General features: G+C 43.0%; 2 protein-coding genes and 1 non-coding gene across 3 annotated transcripts in view; all 3 read left to right on the top strand.

Moving 5' to 3' along the window:
* The window catches only part of pik3c2a (phosphatidylinositol-4-phosphate 3-kinase, catalytic subunit type 2 alpha), a 65,903-nt gene extending 55,154 nt beyond the window's left edge, over nucleotides 1–10,749 (top strand). The window contains exons 19-33 of the mRNA XM_029114998.2: nucleotides 317–497; nucleotides 596–700; nucleotides 2,282–2,374; nucleotides 3,397–3,526; nucleotides 3,781–3,917; nucleotides 4,103–4,272; nucleotides 4,526–4,682; nucleotides 6,572–6,681; nucleotides 7,098–7,305; nucleotides 7,554–7,678; nucleotides 8,009–8,126; nucleotides 8,520–8,598; nucleotides 8,675–8,784; nucleotides 8,897–9,022; nucleotides 9,256–10,749. Coding sequence (XP_028970831.1) covers nucleotides 317–497; nucleotides 596–700; nucleotides 2,282–2,374; nucleotides 3,397–3,526; nucleotides 3,781–3,917; nucleotides 4,103–4,272; nucleotides 4,526–4,682; nucleotides 6,572–6,681; nucleotides 7,098–7,305; nucleotides 7,554–7,678; nucleotides 8,009–8,126; nucleotides 8,520–8,598; nucleotides 8,675–8,784; nucleotides 8,897–9,022; nucleotides 9,256–9,438 — 2,032 coding nt within the window. The 3' untranslated portion in view covers nucleotides 9,439–10,749. The remainder of the gene's footprint in view (nucleotides 1–316; nucleotides 498–595; nucleotides 701–2,281; nucleotides 2,375–3,396; nucleotides 3,527–3,780; nucleotides 3,918–4,102; nucleotides 4,273–4,525; nucleotides 4,683–6,571; nucleotides 6,682–7,097; nucleotides 7,306–7,553; nucleotides 7,679–8,008; nucleotides 8,127–8,519; nucleotides 8,599–8,674; nucleotides 8,785–8,896; nucleotides 9,023–9,255) is intronic.
* Nucleotides 10,750–12,485: 1,736 nt separating this feature from the next.
* LOC105018470 (ribosomal protein S13) lies at nucleotides 12,486–17,298 on the top strand. Its single transcript, NM_001303883.1, is given in 6 exon segments — nucleotides 12,486–12,529; nucleotides 13,537–13,585; nucleotides 14,621–14,699; nucleotides 14,860–15,029; nucleotides 16,627–16,727; nucleotides 17,228–17,298. Coding segments are annotated over 6 exon segments (456 nt in total). The 5' UTR covers nucleotides 12,486–12,506; the 3' UTR covers nucleotides 17,262–17,298.
* LOC114829621 lies at nucleotides 16,853–16,982 on the top strand. Its single transcript, XR_003777507.2, has one exon. It is a non-coding gene; the product is annotated as a small nucleolar RNA SNORA19 (small nucleolar RNA).
* Nucleotides 17,299–17,381: the final 83 nt, after the last annotated feature.

The raw sequence follows: 17,381 nt of genomic DNA, 5'->3' as shown, positions 1-17,381 counted from the left end.
AAAGGCATAGTGAAATGATACCGACGGCTTTGTTCATGATGCAAGCCCATCAAACCGTACAAAACTGACAACAGCTTGAGCTGAGTGTGCCAGTCTTGAACCAGCAATACCAGGCTTCTCTCCAACGAGGAATGATGCGTGGTTACAACGGTTTGGACGCACAGGCCACTTTGAACGTATTTCAGGGACCCTTTTAAGTGTTCGAAAAGTGTTTCATCAACGTTACAAATCGTCCCGCGGCTGAGGAGGGAGGCGCCTGTGTGGCTGCGGTGGTCCTTGGTCCAGCCCTGTTGACCCTCCTTTCCTACACCCCCAGGCTGCTGAGGGACGCGGTTCAGGACCCGGCGTTCGGCCGGAGGTACGACCAGGTGCTGGGGGCTCTGCTGTGCCTGTGTGGCGCCGGACTCCGGGCCGAGCTGGACAAACAGACGCGCCTCGTCACCCTGCTGGGAGCGCTGGCCGAGAAGGTCCGGCAGACGGGGGGCTCGGCGCGACAGGTAAGAGGGCCAGTGGCGGGCAAGCACATGCTACTAGAAATGTACTGTACCGCACAGAACCTACTCAAAGGGCTTGAACTGTGTGTGTGTGTGTGTAGGCAGTGCTCCAGGAGGGTCTGGAGAGGGTGCAGTCGTTCTTCCAGGGGACCACCTGTAGACTCCCCCTCAGCCCCAGTCTGGAGGCCAAAGAGCTCCACATCAAGGTACGTCCAGGGGAAACACTGACCCGTGGCTTGACCTGCACATCTGTCCCTTCCTGACAACTGCTTAAGGTCAGGCTGAGTACTAAAAGCAACGATATCGGGCATTTTGGATCCATACAGACAAATCCATTATAAATGCTTTGGCAAGGAATTTTGTTTCATGTGAAAACTGCACTACATTTTTGAAAAGCAGTACATTTTGGTCCCTCCTGAATCCTTGACTTCCTACCGGCTATGGCTGAGTGCACAGCTACATTGTTTTCACCATTTTGTGTGTGTGTGTGTGTGTGTGTGTGCGCGCGTGTGTGTGCTTTTCCCTGTCCTTGATTGACCCCTTTTTTGCTATCTGAGTGAGCACAGCATGGCTATGTTCCTCCCAGCTGGACAAATGTATGTGTCTGTTTATGTCCCAGTCACCCAATGGCCCCCAGGCACTGAACCCCCCACCCCCTCCCTTTTCCTCTCCTAAAACAGGCCAGTGCTCATGGGCGCAGCCAGGCTTGTATAATTAACCACATGGGTTCTCTCTCTTTTTCTGGCTCTGTCAATTCAATAGGTGCTTCATTGGCAATAGCAAATGGTTGCCTCTGTTGCCAAAGCAAACACATTAAAGCAGCAATAATAATACAGTATACAAAGAGGTAGAAAAACAACTAAACCAATTATACTCTACAAAGAACGCCAATGATCAACAACTCAGTGATTTGCGGGACTATTGTCTCTCTTTCATAATGACAGACTAGGATACTGTGAAGTTGTAAGATCTACTGTCCCTATGTTTTCTCTAAACCAACTGCTAATTATCTCCTAAACACATATATACATTAGACATTTTTTGCAATTTCTCTAAACAAATCCTATTTAGGTGCAGGGACTGTGGTTGATTTTTGTGTTATCCTCACAGTGTTTACAAAGTATTTCCTCTCTTACCATCTGTTTGTTTGTTTGATGCATCCTCTGGTAATTCAGTCCGTACATTAATCTCTTCCTTTTTTATTATTTGATCTTAAAAATGTTTTGTGCTATTTCAATATATGTATTTAGAATTCAAAGTTTACGATTCAATAAACGTTTTCCAATAATTAGTGTCTGTATTTTGATGAGAGTTTTGTTGTTGGTTTAGTCGTTGAATGTAGATAGTGGTTGAGTGTTTCTGGGCCAGCTGGTCTAAAGGTCACTCTGAATTGATGTGTTTGCATGAGAATGCCTTGTGACGATAATATACTGGATCACAGAGTGTTAGGTGACTCCAACACGTGGTTGCCCTTTTCTCAACATTCAATACCAAGTTCTGTCCTTCAGACTGGGTTGAAATTGTATAGGTGGTCCCACATTTTGTTTCCATTTGTTTGGAGTGACACAATCTTTGACACAGTCAAATAATGCTAGCCAAACTCTAATTAGAGAGAGGTTTATACAGTTTTTTTTCCCCTTCACAATACATTCTGACTACTTAATCTTTTAGAGACTTCATGGCCACGTCTGAACGCCCAGATTAACTTATTTTCAGTGTCTCTGTCTCTCTGTCTCGCTCTTCCTCTGCCTCTCTGTCCGTCTCTCTCTTCCTGTGTGTTTGTATAGTCCTGCTCCTTCTTCAGCTCCAACGCGGTGCCCCTGAAGCTGGCCCTGGTGAATGCTGACCCTCTGGGTGAGGAGATCAACGTCATGTTCAAGGTGGGAATCTGAGCCTGGACACATCCTTGTTTTTAGAGGAGGACCACTGATTAGGTTGTTGTCTTTTAGATCATTAGAAGTAAGAAATCCTTGATCTGCCCACCTAGAAGGATTTGACTTGTAGACATATTTATGTGTATCTGTTTATTAATTTGCATCCTCGTTAGTTCCTGCTTAATCAGAACTCTTTCTGGGACAGAAATTTTATTTCCATGACACAATACTATCCACAGCCAACTAATCAGAAATGCGTCTACGTACATCCTAGACATACTGGTCGCAGGTTGATTTGATGCTTGGAGGGAAGCTTTCTAAAGCATTCATGTCTTAAAGTCCCACTGCTGTAACAGACCAGCTACTACAATCTTGTCTTTGGTTTCCTAGAAACAGCACCACCTGGTGACGTTAAACAAAGGCAACATCAGGCCCCATCTATTGAATGTGTTTGGGAGTCTCAGGCCCCATCTATTAAATGTGTTTGGGAGTCTCAGGCCCCATCTATTAAATGTGTTTGGGAGTCTCAGGCCCCATCTATTAAATGTGTTTGGGAGTCTGAGGCCCCATCTATTAAATGTGTTTGGGAGTTTCAGGCCCCATCTATTAAATGTGTTTGGGAGTCTCAGGCCCCATCTTAAATGTGTTTGGGAGTGTCAGGCCCCATCTTAAATGTGTTTGGGAGTGTCAGGCCCCATCTATTAAATGTGTTTGGGAGTGTCAGGCCCCATCTTAAATGTGTTTGGGAGTCTCAGGCCCCATCTTAAATGTGTTTGGGAGTCTCAGGCCCCATCTTAAATGTGTTTGGGAGTCTCAGGCCCCATCTTAAATGTGTTTGGGAGTCTCAGGCCCCATCTTAAATGTGTTTGGGAGTGTCAGGCCCCATCTATTAAATGTGTTTGGGAGTCTCAGGCCCCATCTTAAATGTGTTTGGGAGTCTCAGGCCCCATCTTAAATGTGTTTGGGAGTCTCTGGCCCCATCTATTAAATGTGTTTGGGTGTGTGTACTTGATGGGTTTGTGTGTTAGGTGGGGGAGGACCTGAGACAGGACATGCTGGCTCTACAAATGATCCGGATAATGGACCGCATCTGGCTTCAGGAGGGATTGGACCTGCGTATTGTCAACTTCAAATGCATCTCCACTGGAAAAGACAAAGGTACTCACACCAAGGTCCGGTCAGTTCCATTTAAATGCTGGTCGATTCAGAACGTCAACCGAAACCCAATTCAAAATATTACTCTTGTAGGAGTATTGCATTCTAAATACCCCCCCATGGCAACATCAACCTCTGTTGCTCTGATTCCATCGTTAAGGCCATTAGAAACGAGGGAAATGTCCACCCGTGCTCTTGCCATTGTCTGTAGTTTTGACTGGACTGCCTGTGTTGTGGCCCTGGGCGCCTGTTGCCAGGTATGGTGGAGCTGGTGCCCTCCTCGGACACACTGAGGAAGATCCAGGCAGAATACGGAGTGACGGGTTCCTTCAAGGACAAGCCCCTGGCAGAGTGGCTCCGCAAGTACAACCCCGCCGAGGACGAGTACGAGAAGGTAACCACCGCCTGACCCCGATGCTTTAACCTTTGAACCTGAACCCATCTGTTTTTGCCGACCATGTTAGTGTTTGAATTATAACAGCCCCCCCCCAGAAGAAAGTACCCACATCTGTATGGTTTGGGCCGGCCGGTGGCGTGAACGGACCGTCTCACTCCTGCTCTCTCCCTGTGTTTTTCCAGGCGTCGGAGAACTTCATCTACTCATGCGCCGGCTGCTGCGTGGCCACCTACGTGTTGGGTATCTGCGACCGCCACAACGACAACATCATGCTGCGCTCCACAGGTCACATGTTCCACATCGACTTCGGCAAGTTCCTGGGCCATGCCCAGATGTTCGGCAGCTTCAAAAGGTGTGTGGATGCGGCGCCTCTGAAACACAGTTATTCTGAGCTAGCCTAGCTGCACATCGAAACCCCATTGCATATGAAACCCTCAACGCTTCTCGCTAACCAAGTCCCAAGTACTACCGTGTGTCTTGTAGCCATGACTAGTTTTTAACTGACTGAACTCTACGCTCAATATTTGAAAAGGCTTCCTGGTTCTTTTTGATTTTCTCATGTTTTATTGAGCTACTGGCTCTGTCTCTGTCCAACCTCCCCCCAGGGACCGTGCTCCGTTCGTGCTGACCTCTGACATGGCCTACGTAATCAACGGAGGGGAGAGACCCACCAGTCGTTTCCAGCTGTTCGTGGACCTGTGCTCTCAGGCCTACAACCTCATTCGCAAACACTCTGGCCTCTTCCTCAACCTCCTGTCATTGGTAATGAGTTCACGGACATCCTGACCTGGTCCCAGATCAGTTGATACTGTACTGTAGGGCCTAAGACTATGGTAGGATCAGGTGTAAGAAATAGTGGCATATTAGGCTTGTTTTTTTTATAAAAAACACAATTTGCTTTACACTTTCTAGTACCCAAAGAACACAGTGAATAGGCTCTGTGCACATGCGTATGGACGAAGTTCCACTTCAGCCAGATATCGGCATATCATTTTCCGGTTTACTTAAGGCGATCACCCGTGTCACCCAAAATTTCAGTTTTTAGTAGATGTCTCCAAGACCTGCCTAAAATAAGCATTAGTGATGTCCATCGAATTGTTGATGCCTGGTCCCCTGCTCCAACAAGCAAGCGGAACATGGGATTCAAACTCTAACGTATCGAGTATCTGCACAACTACGAGGGTAAGTAGTCGGCTAAGCTACTTAGCGACGTGTTCCTTTTTAGTGTAGTATTAGGCAGGACAATAGAACGCATAGAAATTCACCCTAGCCTCAAAAACGGCAAAAGAACGCTGGCTGAGCTGGAACGCTGGCTGAGCTGGAACGCTGGCTGAGCTGGAACGCTAGCGCGTCCCCATAGCAAGTGAATTGAAACAAACCTTTGTTCAGCCTCTTCTAACCTGAATGAAGCTTAAAATTCCATAGCCTCAAAAAAGCACCAAAACAGGTATCCTCTTTTATTTTACTACTGTAACCTCATTTCACAACAAAACTGAAAAATAACAACTGGCATAGGAAGTAAACATCTTGGTCCTATATGGTATTAAATGCGCTTAAACCTGCGTTACGTGGAAGTATATAAAAAAATCGCCTTTTCTGACTATTTCTAGTCTAGGGTTTGAAGTCATTGAATGGCGCAAACCATATTTTATTAAAAAGAGGACATTCTCCTGACTAAAATGATGCCTCACTTGTACGCGGATGAGTATTAGTAAGTAAACCGGAAACTGCAATGCAGACTTCTAGACAAAAGCGGAAGTTCCTCACTACGCTGGTGCACAGAGCATTTTGTTTCAACATAACCCAATCAATTTCATTTTCTATTTTAGGACGACACCTTGGGGCTATGGCATACAATTATTTGATCATTTTCTTTGGCCTTTTGGATTTTTCCATGATGTTAAGACACCTAACTATGTGAAAGTAGGCTAACCAAATTGAAGTATTTAGGTCTGCGGTTTGTTGTGACTGTCGTGCATCTGAATAGTAGTGGGAAGGTGAAGTAGTAACTGACTGGGCAGGACAGAATGTGTTAGTTGAAATTGTGATTTTCCACAGTCCCTTTGAACACTGGTCAAGTGGTCTTGTGCCTCCAGTACACACAATCTCCTGTTTATAAATTTGCTCTCATTTATCAATAAAGGCATAAAATGTCCAAACAAGTAAAAATAAATATAGCCCTACAGCCCAGACTGAATAGGGATGATCAGACACTCTAGTGAAGTTCAAGTCAAACTAAATTGCTTGTCCTTTTTAAAGGAATGCACCTGGTATTTCATGATTTTGGCAACAAAGATACTTGGCACACGTGCACAGGACTGTTGACTGATACTGCAGTGTGAAACAGCCTTTAGTGTGGCGTCAACCTAATAAATACGAGTATAGCATTATTTTGCTGTTGCCTGGGTAATGTTCACTGTCAGGTATTCGGGGTGATTTTCTCAGTACCATGGTGATAAAAAGGCTCTAGTCTAAGCCAGTTGGTTTAAGGGCAGGCAGTATAACTTTCCACACGCCTTTGGTTCAATTAGTATTTTGTTAGTGAGTTAATTGGTTTGTTAGAACGGATGACAGTTGCATGTATTGTGCTCTTTTCCCTTGGTCACAAATTGATGTGTACACCTGTGCATGTGTGTATCTGTGACTGACAGATGACGCTGTCAGGTCTTCCAGAACTGACCGGATCTCAGGACCTGAAGTACGTGTATGATTCTCTGCAGCCTCAGACCACTGACGCGGAGGCCACCATCTTCTTCACCAGGTAGGTACATAGACGTTCGTACATACAGATAAACCCGGGGGGTCCAACCGTTTGGTAACTGTTTTAATACACTGATGAGGGATATCAGGTGTTGTGGTATTTGGCAAACATATGATTTGCTGTATTCAGCCACCGTCATGCCTTTTTTGAAAAGGTATATGATCTTTATGGTCAATAATGTTCAATTTACTTCTGTAGTACCACCTCACAACTCCCAGTAGGTGGCAGCAGAGCAATATTATTGAATACCTTTAGTGTTTCTGTTAAATGTATTATCTCAACAACTACTCTTATCACAGAGGGAAAGCAGATGAACACTCAAAACAGAATGACCAACTTCATATAGACAAGTTAAAGATTAGTATACCATTTATCAGCATTATATCCATTCCTGAAACCCTCTTCTCTCTCTCCAGGTTAATAGAGTCCAGCCTGGGCAGCGTGGCCACCAAGTTCAACTTCTTCATCCACAACCTGGCCCAGCTGCGCTTTTCGGGCCTGCCATCCAACGACGAGCCCATCCTCTCCTTCTCACCCAGGACATACACACTGAAGCAGGAGGGCCGCATCAACGACGCCTCCATCTTCTCCTTCCAGAAGAGATACAACCCAGACAAGCACTATGTGAGTGTTAAACCCATACATTAACATACATTTATGTGCTGAGTTTCGTGTTCTTTACGGGGTCTCGCCGCTGCTGCCCTGGTGGGTGTGTGTGTGTGTGGGGGGGGGGGGGGGCCATAAGGCTCATATTGGCCTATGCTCATTTAGGGAAGTGTCACAACATGAATTGTCAGAATTCTCAAAAGGTTCAGTAGAAATGTAACTGCCGCATATCCATTGTTGTTCACATCTTCCTCCTCCCTCTGTAGACCTATGTGGTGAAGCTCAGGCGAGATGGGCAGAGCGAGGCCCAGTTCCTCTTTCGCACTTTTGACGAGTTTCAAGAGCTGCACAACAAGCTGTGCATCCTCTTCCCTCTGTGGAAACTGCCTGGGTAAACATATATGCACTTACACAAGCATGACAAAATAAGTCCATGTGAATTTAAAAATATATATTATATTTGTGTACTTTGGCGTTTGTTAAGAACACATGTTTGGCTGGCTCATAGTGACACAGAAAGTGTCAGAGCAGGACCCTCATACCAGACAAACTTTGGAAAGGCTGCCTTATTGACCATAGAGCCAAATGTAACCTCGGAATGCACATAGATACCATTTAGTTTTAACTCAAAATGTTAAACCTTGTTTGCGTGGACATGAATGCAACCCTTGGACTGTGTAGTGTAGCCCACAAACCCTTGGTGTCCCCGTCCCCTCCCCAGGTTTCCTAATAAGATGGTGCTGGGCCGGACGCACATCAAGGAAGTGGCGGCCAAGAGGAAGATTGAGCTCAACAGCTACGTCCACAACCTGATGAGGAGCTCCACAGATGTCACACAGGTGATTGACACAGGGTTATGAAACCTAACCCATGACCATGGAATGCAAATCATCCATACTGACAAAATGAACCAGTTACTGCAAGAGTTTTACTGATACTTTTCATTGCAGTAAGTAGCATATATGAGATAAATGTGTGTTTGAAATTGTTTCACTAATGTAGTATCCTTTAACGATGGCTACCAATAACAAACTATAAGCAATACTTTAAAGGACACTAAATATATTTAAAGAAACTGTGTCGCACATTAATGTAATTTAACATCGTTCTGTTTATTTCTATCAGATCAACTGAGGCAAATTTATCTCAGTATTCACTTTTTTCTCCATTTCCATTTGCTCTACTGAATGCCCAGTACACCATTGTCACTGACTATTCTCCATCTCCCTCAGTGTGATCTCATTTATACATTCTTCCATCCGATCGCGAGAGACGACAAGACGGAAGGCTTTGAGGCGACGGCCAAAGCAGGTAAATCTATGTCCGACCCACTCTGAACGGCCATCGTCACAGCCATCATTTTTAAAGGCAGGATTTGTTTCCGCAGAGACGCCTCCGCTGAGTCCCACCTCGAGCAGGGTGGAGGGCGAGGTGAAGCTGTCCGTGTCTTACAGGAACAACACGCTCTTCATCATGGTCATGCACATCCGAGACCTGGCCAGTATTTTCCTCAATTCTTCCACATTGAATTGTGTTTGTGAATCCTCTGTTTAGCCTAAGCTAATTCCTCACTGACCATGATGTCTGTATCCTGTCCTCCTGCTCACAGGTGTCTGAGGATGGGACGGACCCCAACCCTTATGTGAAAACCTATCTTCTCCCAGACCCCAACAAAACCTCCAAGCGCAAAACAAAGATTTCGAGGAAGACCAGGAATCCCACTTTTAACGAGATGGTATGTGATGTCAGTTTCATTAAGGTTCTGTTGTCCTAGCTAATAACAGGTCGTTATTGAAGTTGAGAATTTGTTCTCAAATAGCCTTATTAAAAGTATAAAAACTGAACTGAATGTTGTCCTTATCTGCCCATGGGTCTCATGCAGAGCAATACAAACAGCTTGTACTAATTGCCCCTAATGTCACTGGTAATTTGTACGGATGCTCACTGCTCTGACTACCTCCTCCTCAGCTGGTGTACAGTGGCTACAGCAAAGAGACCCTGGGGCTGCGGGAGCTGCAACTGAGCGTGCTCAGCGCCGAGTCGCTGAGAGAGAACTGCTACCTGGGCAGCGTCACCCTCAAACTCAAAGACTTCGACCTCAGCAAGGAGACAGTGAAGTGGTACAAGCTGACCGCTGTGCCATACTTTTGACAACTCCACCTGGACTCAGCCTTTTGAAGACAATACACACTTAAGGGCAACGGAACTGGCCTCATCCCCCAAAAAAGGGTGCCTAGAAACTCCACACCCCTTCCTCAAGTTCACCTCAGTCCCAGTTTGGATGTGTACAGAAACCAGCCCCCTACCCCCTTAGCCAATTTATGTTGATCCTAAATAACACATAGATATAAGCAATATGGTTATAACATCAACCTTTCACAGGTCTGCACAGATGTCTAAGGAATAGGAGCTAGTCTAGGAGTTGGGTGGGCGGTGCTTCGTTGTAGTGAACAACCTCCACTTACTTTGTTGGTTCCTAAACTGTAACATGAGATGTAATGTTTTGTACATTTTGAAATTAGAGGACCAAATTGGCATACTTTCAGAAGAGTTTATATAGATTGACACATTTATTTTTTAAGAAAGGGGCTCTTTTACATTTTTCTACGTAGACCGATAGAAAGCGTCTGATTTTTCTGCTAAGCTAGCTGAGAACGTCTGGGCAAGTTCCTCGTACCAAACAGACTTCAGGAAAAGTAATGTTGTGTTTCCCAATCATGTGCCAAAAGAACTGACAAAGATGATGATGGCAAACCACTCTCCCAAAGGGGAACCGAACAGGATGCCTTGTTTGTGTTCACAATGTGTTTTACGCTCCACTTCAGCCTTATCATAGTACATTTTATACAACCATTGGGATTCCCCAATTGAATTAGAAAACAATTCTGTAAATGTTAGCAGTTCTTCCAGTGTCAATTGGGTTCTGGGCTAGCTTGAAAGTGTTGAAATGGTCAGCTTCCTTATGAATGCACACTTACTACCATCTCTTTTTAATGGTAATTACTTGACTTCTTTTCACTGCACACTCTTGGGAATTTGTACCTCGAACACTCGTCCTGTGCATTTAATGTTGGATAAGAAAGTGGCATCTAATATCTGAGGCCACTTATATATGACCTATTTAAATTGGGGCAGGGTAAGCTGATTCTACTAGATCTGTGACCTAGAGCCATGTGGACAACAAAGGGAAAGCCATCCAGTGCAAGAGCTATGCTGCTTCCTCTGAGCTGACTAGAAATCTACTTTATCTGGAGGGGTTTTAAAGAGAACGTCAACAAAGACAATTATGATAAGCATCACTCGTACTATAAAGAGTGACTTCCTCTTTTAATGACTGTAAAAAATGCTACATTTGTATTAACATGGCCAGTTATTTATTCTTAATTGGTTACCTTAACCCGAATGAATCGGTATGTACTGTAATCCTTCTGTCTTAAAGCGAATTAAATGTTTTTGAACGAAGTTTGTGACAATTTGTTTTTGTTTTATAATTTATGTTAGGGTAGGGGTCAATGTATGTAATGATACTGATTTTAATTAAGATCATCTAATCTTAATGTACAACGTGTACAGCAGTCTCTATTAACATGACAGCAACCCTAGAGACTGGTTATCATCTGGTGTCATCATGACGGTGTCGAAGTAGTTCAATTAGAGAGTCTGGATCTATGCATTGACATTGACTCATTAGCCCCACTAGAACCCCCCGGAGAGATCCACAAAGATGCACCGTTTTTGTAGCCTGTTCGCTTGGAGAAAAGGATGTTTTTCTAAAAACTAGTTCTGGCCTTAGGCCTTCTGGATCTTGTGATTATCAGTTAATCTGCTAGCCATTTCACTGTCTATTAAGTGTAATTGATCTTTTTGTACACTTTATTAGTAGTTATGGTTACAGATTTTTTCTCCACCTCTCAACACATATTTTGAGTGTAATTAATTTACCTTAAAAGAGACAAAACACAAATAAAGTTGAAGATGAATTTGACTGATAGGCTCAGGGTTTTTTTTTTCTTCAGATTTTCTGTAGATATCATGATAATATCGTTAGTGTGAATTATTTTGGCCACGATAATCGTGTAGTGAAAATCTGATATCGTGACAGCCCTAGCTAGTAAGAGGCCCAGTAGACAAAGACAGCCACTCAATTTCCCCGTTTAAATTCACAGTATCATATTAAAATGTTTGATTGTCATCTTTGTCACTCTTTCAACTTCTATTTTCACTTGTTCTCCCATTAAAATGTGTCTGTACAGCTTCTTCTCCCCTGGGTGTGGTGCAGTGTTGTCTTTTTGAACAATAATATTAAATGGCCTCTGTTTTGACCAATCATAGTTCATAGTGAATTCTAGAGTGCAACCATAACGTGGCATCGTACGAGGCAAAGCAAATGCGATAAAGTTTTTGTGAAAAGAACAGTTTCCGTGGGTCGAAAAAAATTATGGCAAGAGACATGTTCTGCCGTACCTGTCGTGCGCCCCGAACCAAAGCCAATAAGGCAGGGTCGTTTTTCAAGGAAACAACCACCAAAAACATGCTCTCAAGTCCCTGCAGCATGTTGCGTGTATTGCGGCCAAGCGGGTTGTTGACAACCCTGCAGCTGCACTACTGAAAATCTGCCGGCCCCGAATGAATGAGGTGGCGCGTGGCCAAATTGAAACCAATTGCAACTGCTTACCATGTTGTGAAGAGGGAGAAACCTTTCACTGACTATATCCATGACATAGACTGTGAATACGGATAGAGAAACCATACGGACATGGCATGTTGACAGTAAGGGTCATGTTAACTACGCCTGCCTAAACGCTATTTAACAGTGACACACAAGAAGGTAGCGAACCAGCTAGTGCAACTACCCTACCTGTTGGGTAAAAATTATGTCCGGGCCAGTAGATTTCAGACCAAAAAAAGTTTATGTTGGACCCTGGTGAAGGAGATTAAGACTAAGTTTGCGAGCAGAACTTATGTTAGAGTTGAGTTTAAAGATAATTTTGACAGTCGGAGCTAAAATATTAATTTGTATTTATTGGGTAGACAGGGTTGGCAGGAAGAATGTAGATCCTCCGTAAACGTGGCCCACACTCCAAAACAGTAGGTGGCGGTAATGCACCAATAGCAGTGGATGCCAACCGCCATATAAACCAAACCAAAGAACTCCTCGGCGCAGGCGTCAAGACGTTCCATTCAACCGCGTGGACGTTCTCTTTTCCTTCATCGCCATCATGGGTCGTATGCACGCTCCTGGGTAAGTTTTTGGTTTACCATAAAAAGTGTATTTGTAACGTTCGTTATTACATTTATTTCGAATTGGTATAATGGAAGCACATATTGAACACATGAGATCTAACGTAAACCATCTAAACCGCTCGATTTCAAAGATATTTCAGTTTGAACATGCCATCATTCAGCAGCAAGCTACAGTAGCTTTCCGCCATATAGCTCAGCTTTTATCCTCCTCAGCCAAACCAGTTTCATTAGCTATTTAGCGACATCATGTTACATATAAATGTTTATACTAATACTGTATACCTTTGAGGATATGTCTGTAAACTCCATTACTTGCGTTTATAAGTTACACTAGGCTTCAGTACTGCAGTGCAGTACTGTAGTTGTATTAATTGTCCTTTTTTCTCAGTTATTGGCGTGCGACATTACAGTAAATAAAATGTGGAGACGTGTACTGACTTTGTCGTATTAAACTACTAGTCAAAGGGATGCACCGCGAAGTCATGTTTAGTCGTATGACATTTATCATTATGTGCTATTGATTAGTGTTGTTCAGTATATAGACGGTGTAACAGTGGCTAAAGCTATTTTATGAAGTACTTTAAATTACTCAAAGTCTGTAGTCTCAAATGAATTGGAAGTACACTAGAGTAGTTATTTCTTTGGCCAGGTATTCATGATACCGGTTGGACTCTGTAGCGTTCCCTCCAGTGCTTTCTGGTTTAGCTGGATAGCTGCATACTGGCTTGATACCAATACTGATGCCTGGTCATTAAGTGTGCAACTGTCAAGATGCACGATATATTCAATTATGTCATGTTAAGAATTTACACAATTAAGTGGTGATTGTTCATTCAGTATATATATTTATTTTTTTATATACAACGATTAATCGCTTATCTCCATTTTGGTATTCTAATAATAGTCCTCAATCATAATCCTCTGTTTTACATAACCGTCAATGTGGTTGCTCCAACAATATCATTATAAATTGCCTGACTAATGTGAATGTCATTTCTGTTACAGAAAGGGTTTATCCCAGTCTGCGCTGCCTTACAGGCGAAGTGTCCCCACTGTAAGTACCACGGTTCATCAATATTGTTGGATCAATATTGGTCTGCTGTATACTATACGAGTGGATGTAGACAACTAGTGTCTACATATTCCTGGTAAGTACGCCGGAGTATGAAGGGGAGTGGACTCCGGCCCTAAACGTGGCCATGCTTAGTATTTGTTCTAATGCCATCAAATAACTTGAGCAGTTCAACTTTTGGCCTGGTGTAACAAGTTATTTTCAGCGCCGAAAGGGTTTGCTCTGTGAACTATTCTTGTGGGTGCTAGTCTTTTACTACTTTATTATTTTAAAGTGACGCAAAGACACCGATGAACTCATGTTTAAGAATTAAATTAAGCTTTTAAGTTACCCTGTGAGGAATTGCAATGGTGGGACACCAAGTGCATCCTGAAATACCACACTACACCGAACACCTTCCATAAAGCAGCACAAATGACCCCACCCATCTAGGATCATAAGTATAACCAGGTTATGTCTGCTTGAAATGCGGGTATTGGTGTGGATGGAGTCATTATGCTCCCATAGAAAATTACTAATTGGGTTATATAATGTGACTAGGTCTTATTCTGGTTGTAGCTTATCATTTCCTGGTCAGATTAACAAAGTTGTACTCCATGTATATATTGATTTATCTCAATTATATTGTCAGTTTATTCCATATTATTCTAAAATATATATACAAGCAGTGTTTGTTTTTTTCCTGTTATGAAGCTACCCATTCTAAGTAGATGGTACTCTTTGAATTCAACAAATTTCCTGACATTCAGTTTCCCCTTATTGTATTCTGGTGCCATTTTTCAGCATTCCTGTAGATAAAGAAAGCTCTGTTTGAATAACAAACCAATGTATTAAGATTTCTATTTGCACCTTGTGGTTGAGAGATAATGGGGAGAAGAATGTAGGCAAGGCCTGGGTTGAAGGATGTTTTGATATCAATTTTATTTTCTGCTTTCCCTAGTGTGACTGAGTTAGTGACCCCTTGTTGTCATGCCTTTGCCATATATGGCATAATACTGCTATGGTCTTTTGTTCCAGTGGCTGAAGCTGACATCTGATGACGTCAAGGAACAGATTTTCAAACTGGCCAAAAAGGGACTGACTCCCTCCCAGATTGGTAAGTGGAACAATGTTCTGGTAATGATGGATGACTGGCCTTTTATGCACAAGGCCCTAGCATGTATTGTTGTTGCCCGTCTGTCTCGTGGGCAGTGATTTCATGCCAAATGGACTGGCCCCTGAACACTGTGGGTGATTTGAACCATCCCTCCATCTAGGTGTCATTCTGAGGGACTCCCACGGTGTGGCCCAGGTGCGCTTTGTTACTGGCAACAAGATTCTGAGGATCCTCAAGTCTAAGGGCCTGGCCCCAGACTTGCCTGAGGACCTGTACCACCTTATCAAGAAGGCTGTGGCCATCAGGAAGCATCTGGAGAGGAACAGAAAGGTGAACAGGCTCAAATGTTAAGGGGGGAGACACAACACCTGGGAACCCAGAACTAAATCCTATATGCTGGTAAATGTGTTTAAAATCACTGGTGTTGCTCTTATGGTCTCTGAAACATTCCACCCTCACCTGGTCACACAATCAACAAAGCAGGTGTAAACATGTTGACTGACGCATGTTATGTGTTGTGTGTAGGTGTTGAGTTCAGCATATTTTAATGTCAACAGTTCTCACTAAGTTCTGGCCCACATGAAGAGCCTATGATTGATCAATTACAATAATTGTATAAACAATCATTTTGAAGTAAATGAGCCCCCACACTAATGGAAAAAAAATGGAAAAGTCCTAAATATTATATGCTGTGGCTAAGTAGGATATGATGTCTGCTCCTACAGACACTGGTGGTGCAATAATGTATCCTACTTATTTGCAATTTGGGCATACTGCAATGCAACCCCAGTTCCAAATGTTTGGATGCTGTGGAAAATGCTAATAAAAACAGAAAAAATACATGCTCATCTTGAATTTGATGCCAGTGACACATTTCTAAAATGTTGTGACGGTCATGTTTACCCTGTGTTGCATCACCTCTTAACAATTCTCTGTAAGCGTTTGGGAATTGAGACCAGTTGTTCTAGTTTTGAAAGTGGGGCATTGTCCCTTGTGTGATATAGGATTTCAGCTGCTCAACAGTTCGGGGTCTCCTTTGTTGTATTTTTCATTTCATAATGCGCCAAATTTTTTCAATGGGTAACAGGTCTGGACTGCACGCAGACCAGTTTAGCACCCTGACTATTTTACTACGGAGCCATGCTGTTATGTGATTTGGCATTGTCTTGCTGAAATAAGCGAGGCCTTCCCTGAAAAAGATGACTTGATGTCAGCATATGTTCCAAAACCTGTATATATTGTTCAGCATATCAATGGCGCCTTCACCGATGAGCAAGTCACCCATGTCATGTGCACTTATGCACCCCCATACCATCACGGATGCTGGCTTTTGAACTGTTTATAAGCCAGATTTTGATGTACATGCTAGCGGCCTATACGTCTACGTAGTCATAATGCGTAATCTGAATTATAAATGAATAGATCAAGAGCTATTTTGGGGTGTTACATTTGAGATCCGGGGCTATTCATAAAAGATCTGTGGCTATAGCCCCGGACACCCAGGCCTAACGACGCCACTGGAGCACATCCATCCGATTTTGGTTTCTGGCCCTGACCCTTGCCTGCAGAGATTTCTCTGAATCTTTCAATGATATTATGTACTGCAGATGAGATCCCTGAACTCTTTGCAATTTTACATTGAGAAACAATTTTGTTGCACTATTTGTCTGTGCAGTCTTTCAGAGTGGTGAACCCCTTCCCATAACTTCATTTATTAATAATTAGGATATTTGATGTAGGCCTGTTAGTAGTAGGAATGGACCAGTTGTCCAATACATTTTTGCAGTATGATTTAGGTTTGACCTACATAAAAGTAGTGATAGTAATAAAACATGAAGCCCAACGTGTTCTTCAATCTGTTAGGCACAACATGCTGTTTTGGGGGAAATGCCTATAACTTTCTTGTTTCTTGTTTGTTTTTGTCCAGGACAAGGATGCCAAGTTCCGTTTGATTCTTACCGAAAGCAGGATCCACAGACTGGCCCGTTATTACAAGACCAAGAGAGTCCTTGCTCCCAACTGGAAGTAGTACGTACCATCACTTTTTACTATAGTAACTAGTTAGGTAAATGTTTTGTTATGGACAAGGGCTCTGTTGGATGTTATTTAAGCCCCTGACAGGTCTGTTATTACTGTCAGACCTGTCATATACCATGCATAATTCATTGTCCTGCTCTTTACCCTGTAAGATCAAGGATATTTCTTTTATGCGAGAGTAATGCTGGAGGTAAATTAGCGGAGTGGCTACACTGTGCCAACTCTGCCAGTCCCCTTCATACAAGTCTTTAAAATATTTAATTGTTTAGTAGAGATCCTGAGGTTGCCAACACTGGCCATTTTAATCACGTGGGTTGATTCATGCAAGTCGTGGATCAGATTGTAATGTATAGAATGTGAAAGTCAGTATTTAAAACAAATGTGTTGGAAAGTAAAGCCATGTGATGAAAGCAATGTTAGAAATGCCAGGCAACTATTTCACTTTTGGTTTGAGTAGCTATTGTAATTTGTTTCAATTTTCTGTTCTACAGCGAGTCCTCTACAGCTTCAGCTCTGGTGGCATAAACCTCAACACACATTGGATAAATAAAGAATTTAAACCAACTACGTATCTTGTGTTTATTTGAAAAATACATTTTAGTGAATCATCTGTTTAGCTTGATGTGTTATGTACAAATGACATGA

The sequence above is a fragment of the Esox lucius genome, chromosome 19, assembly GCF_011004845.1.
Source record: "Esox lucius isolate fEsoLuc1 chromosome 19, fEsoLuc1.pri, whole genome shotgun sequence".
Taxonomy (NCBI): domain Eukaryota; kingdom Metazoa; phylum Chordata; class Actinopteri; order Esociformes; family Esocidae; genus Esox; species Esox lucius.
The sequence above is the reverse complement of the archived record's forward strand: the minus strand, read 5'-3'. Positions and strand labels throughout refer to the sequence as shown.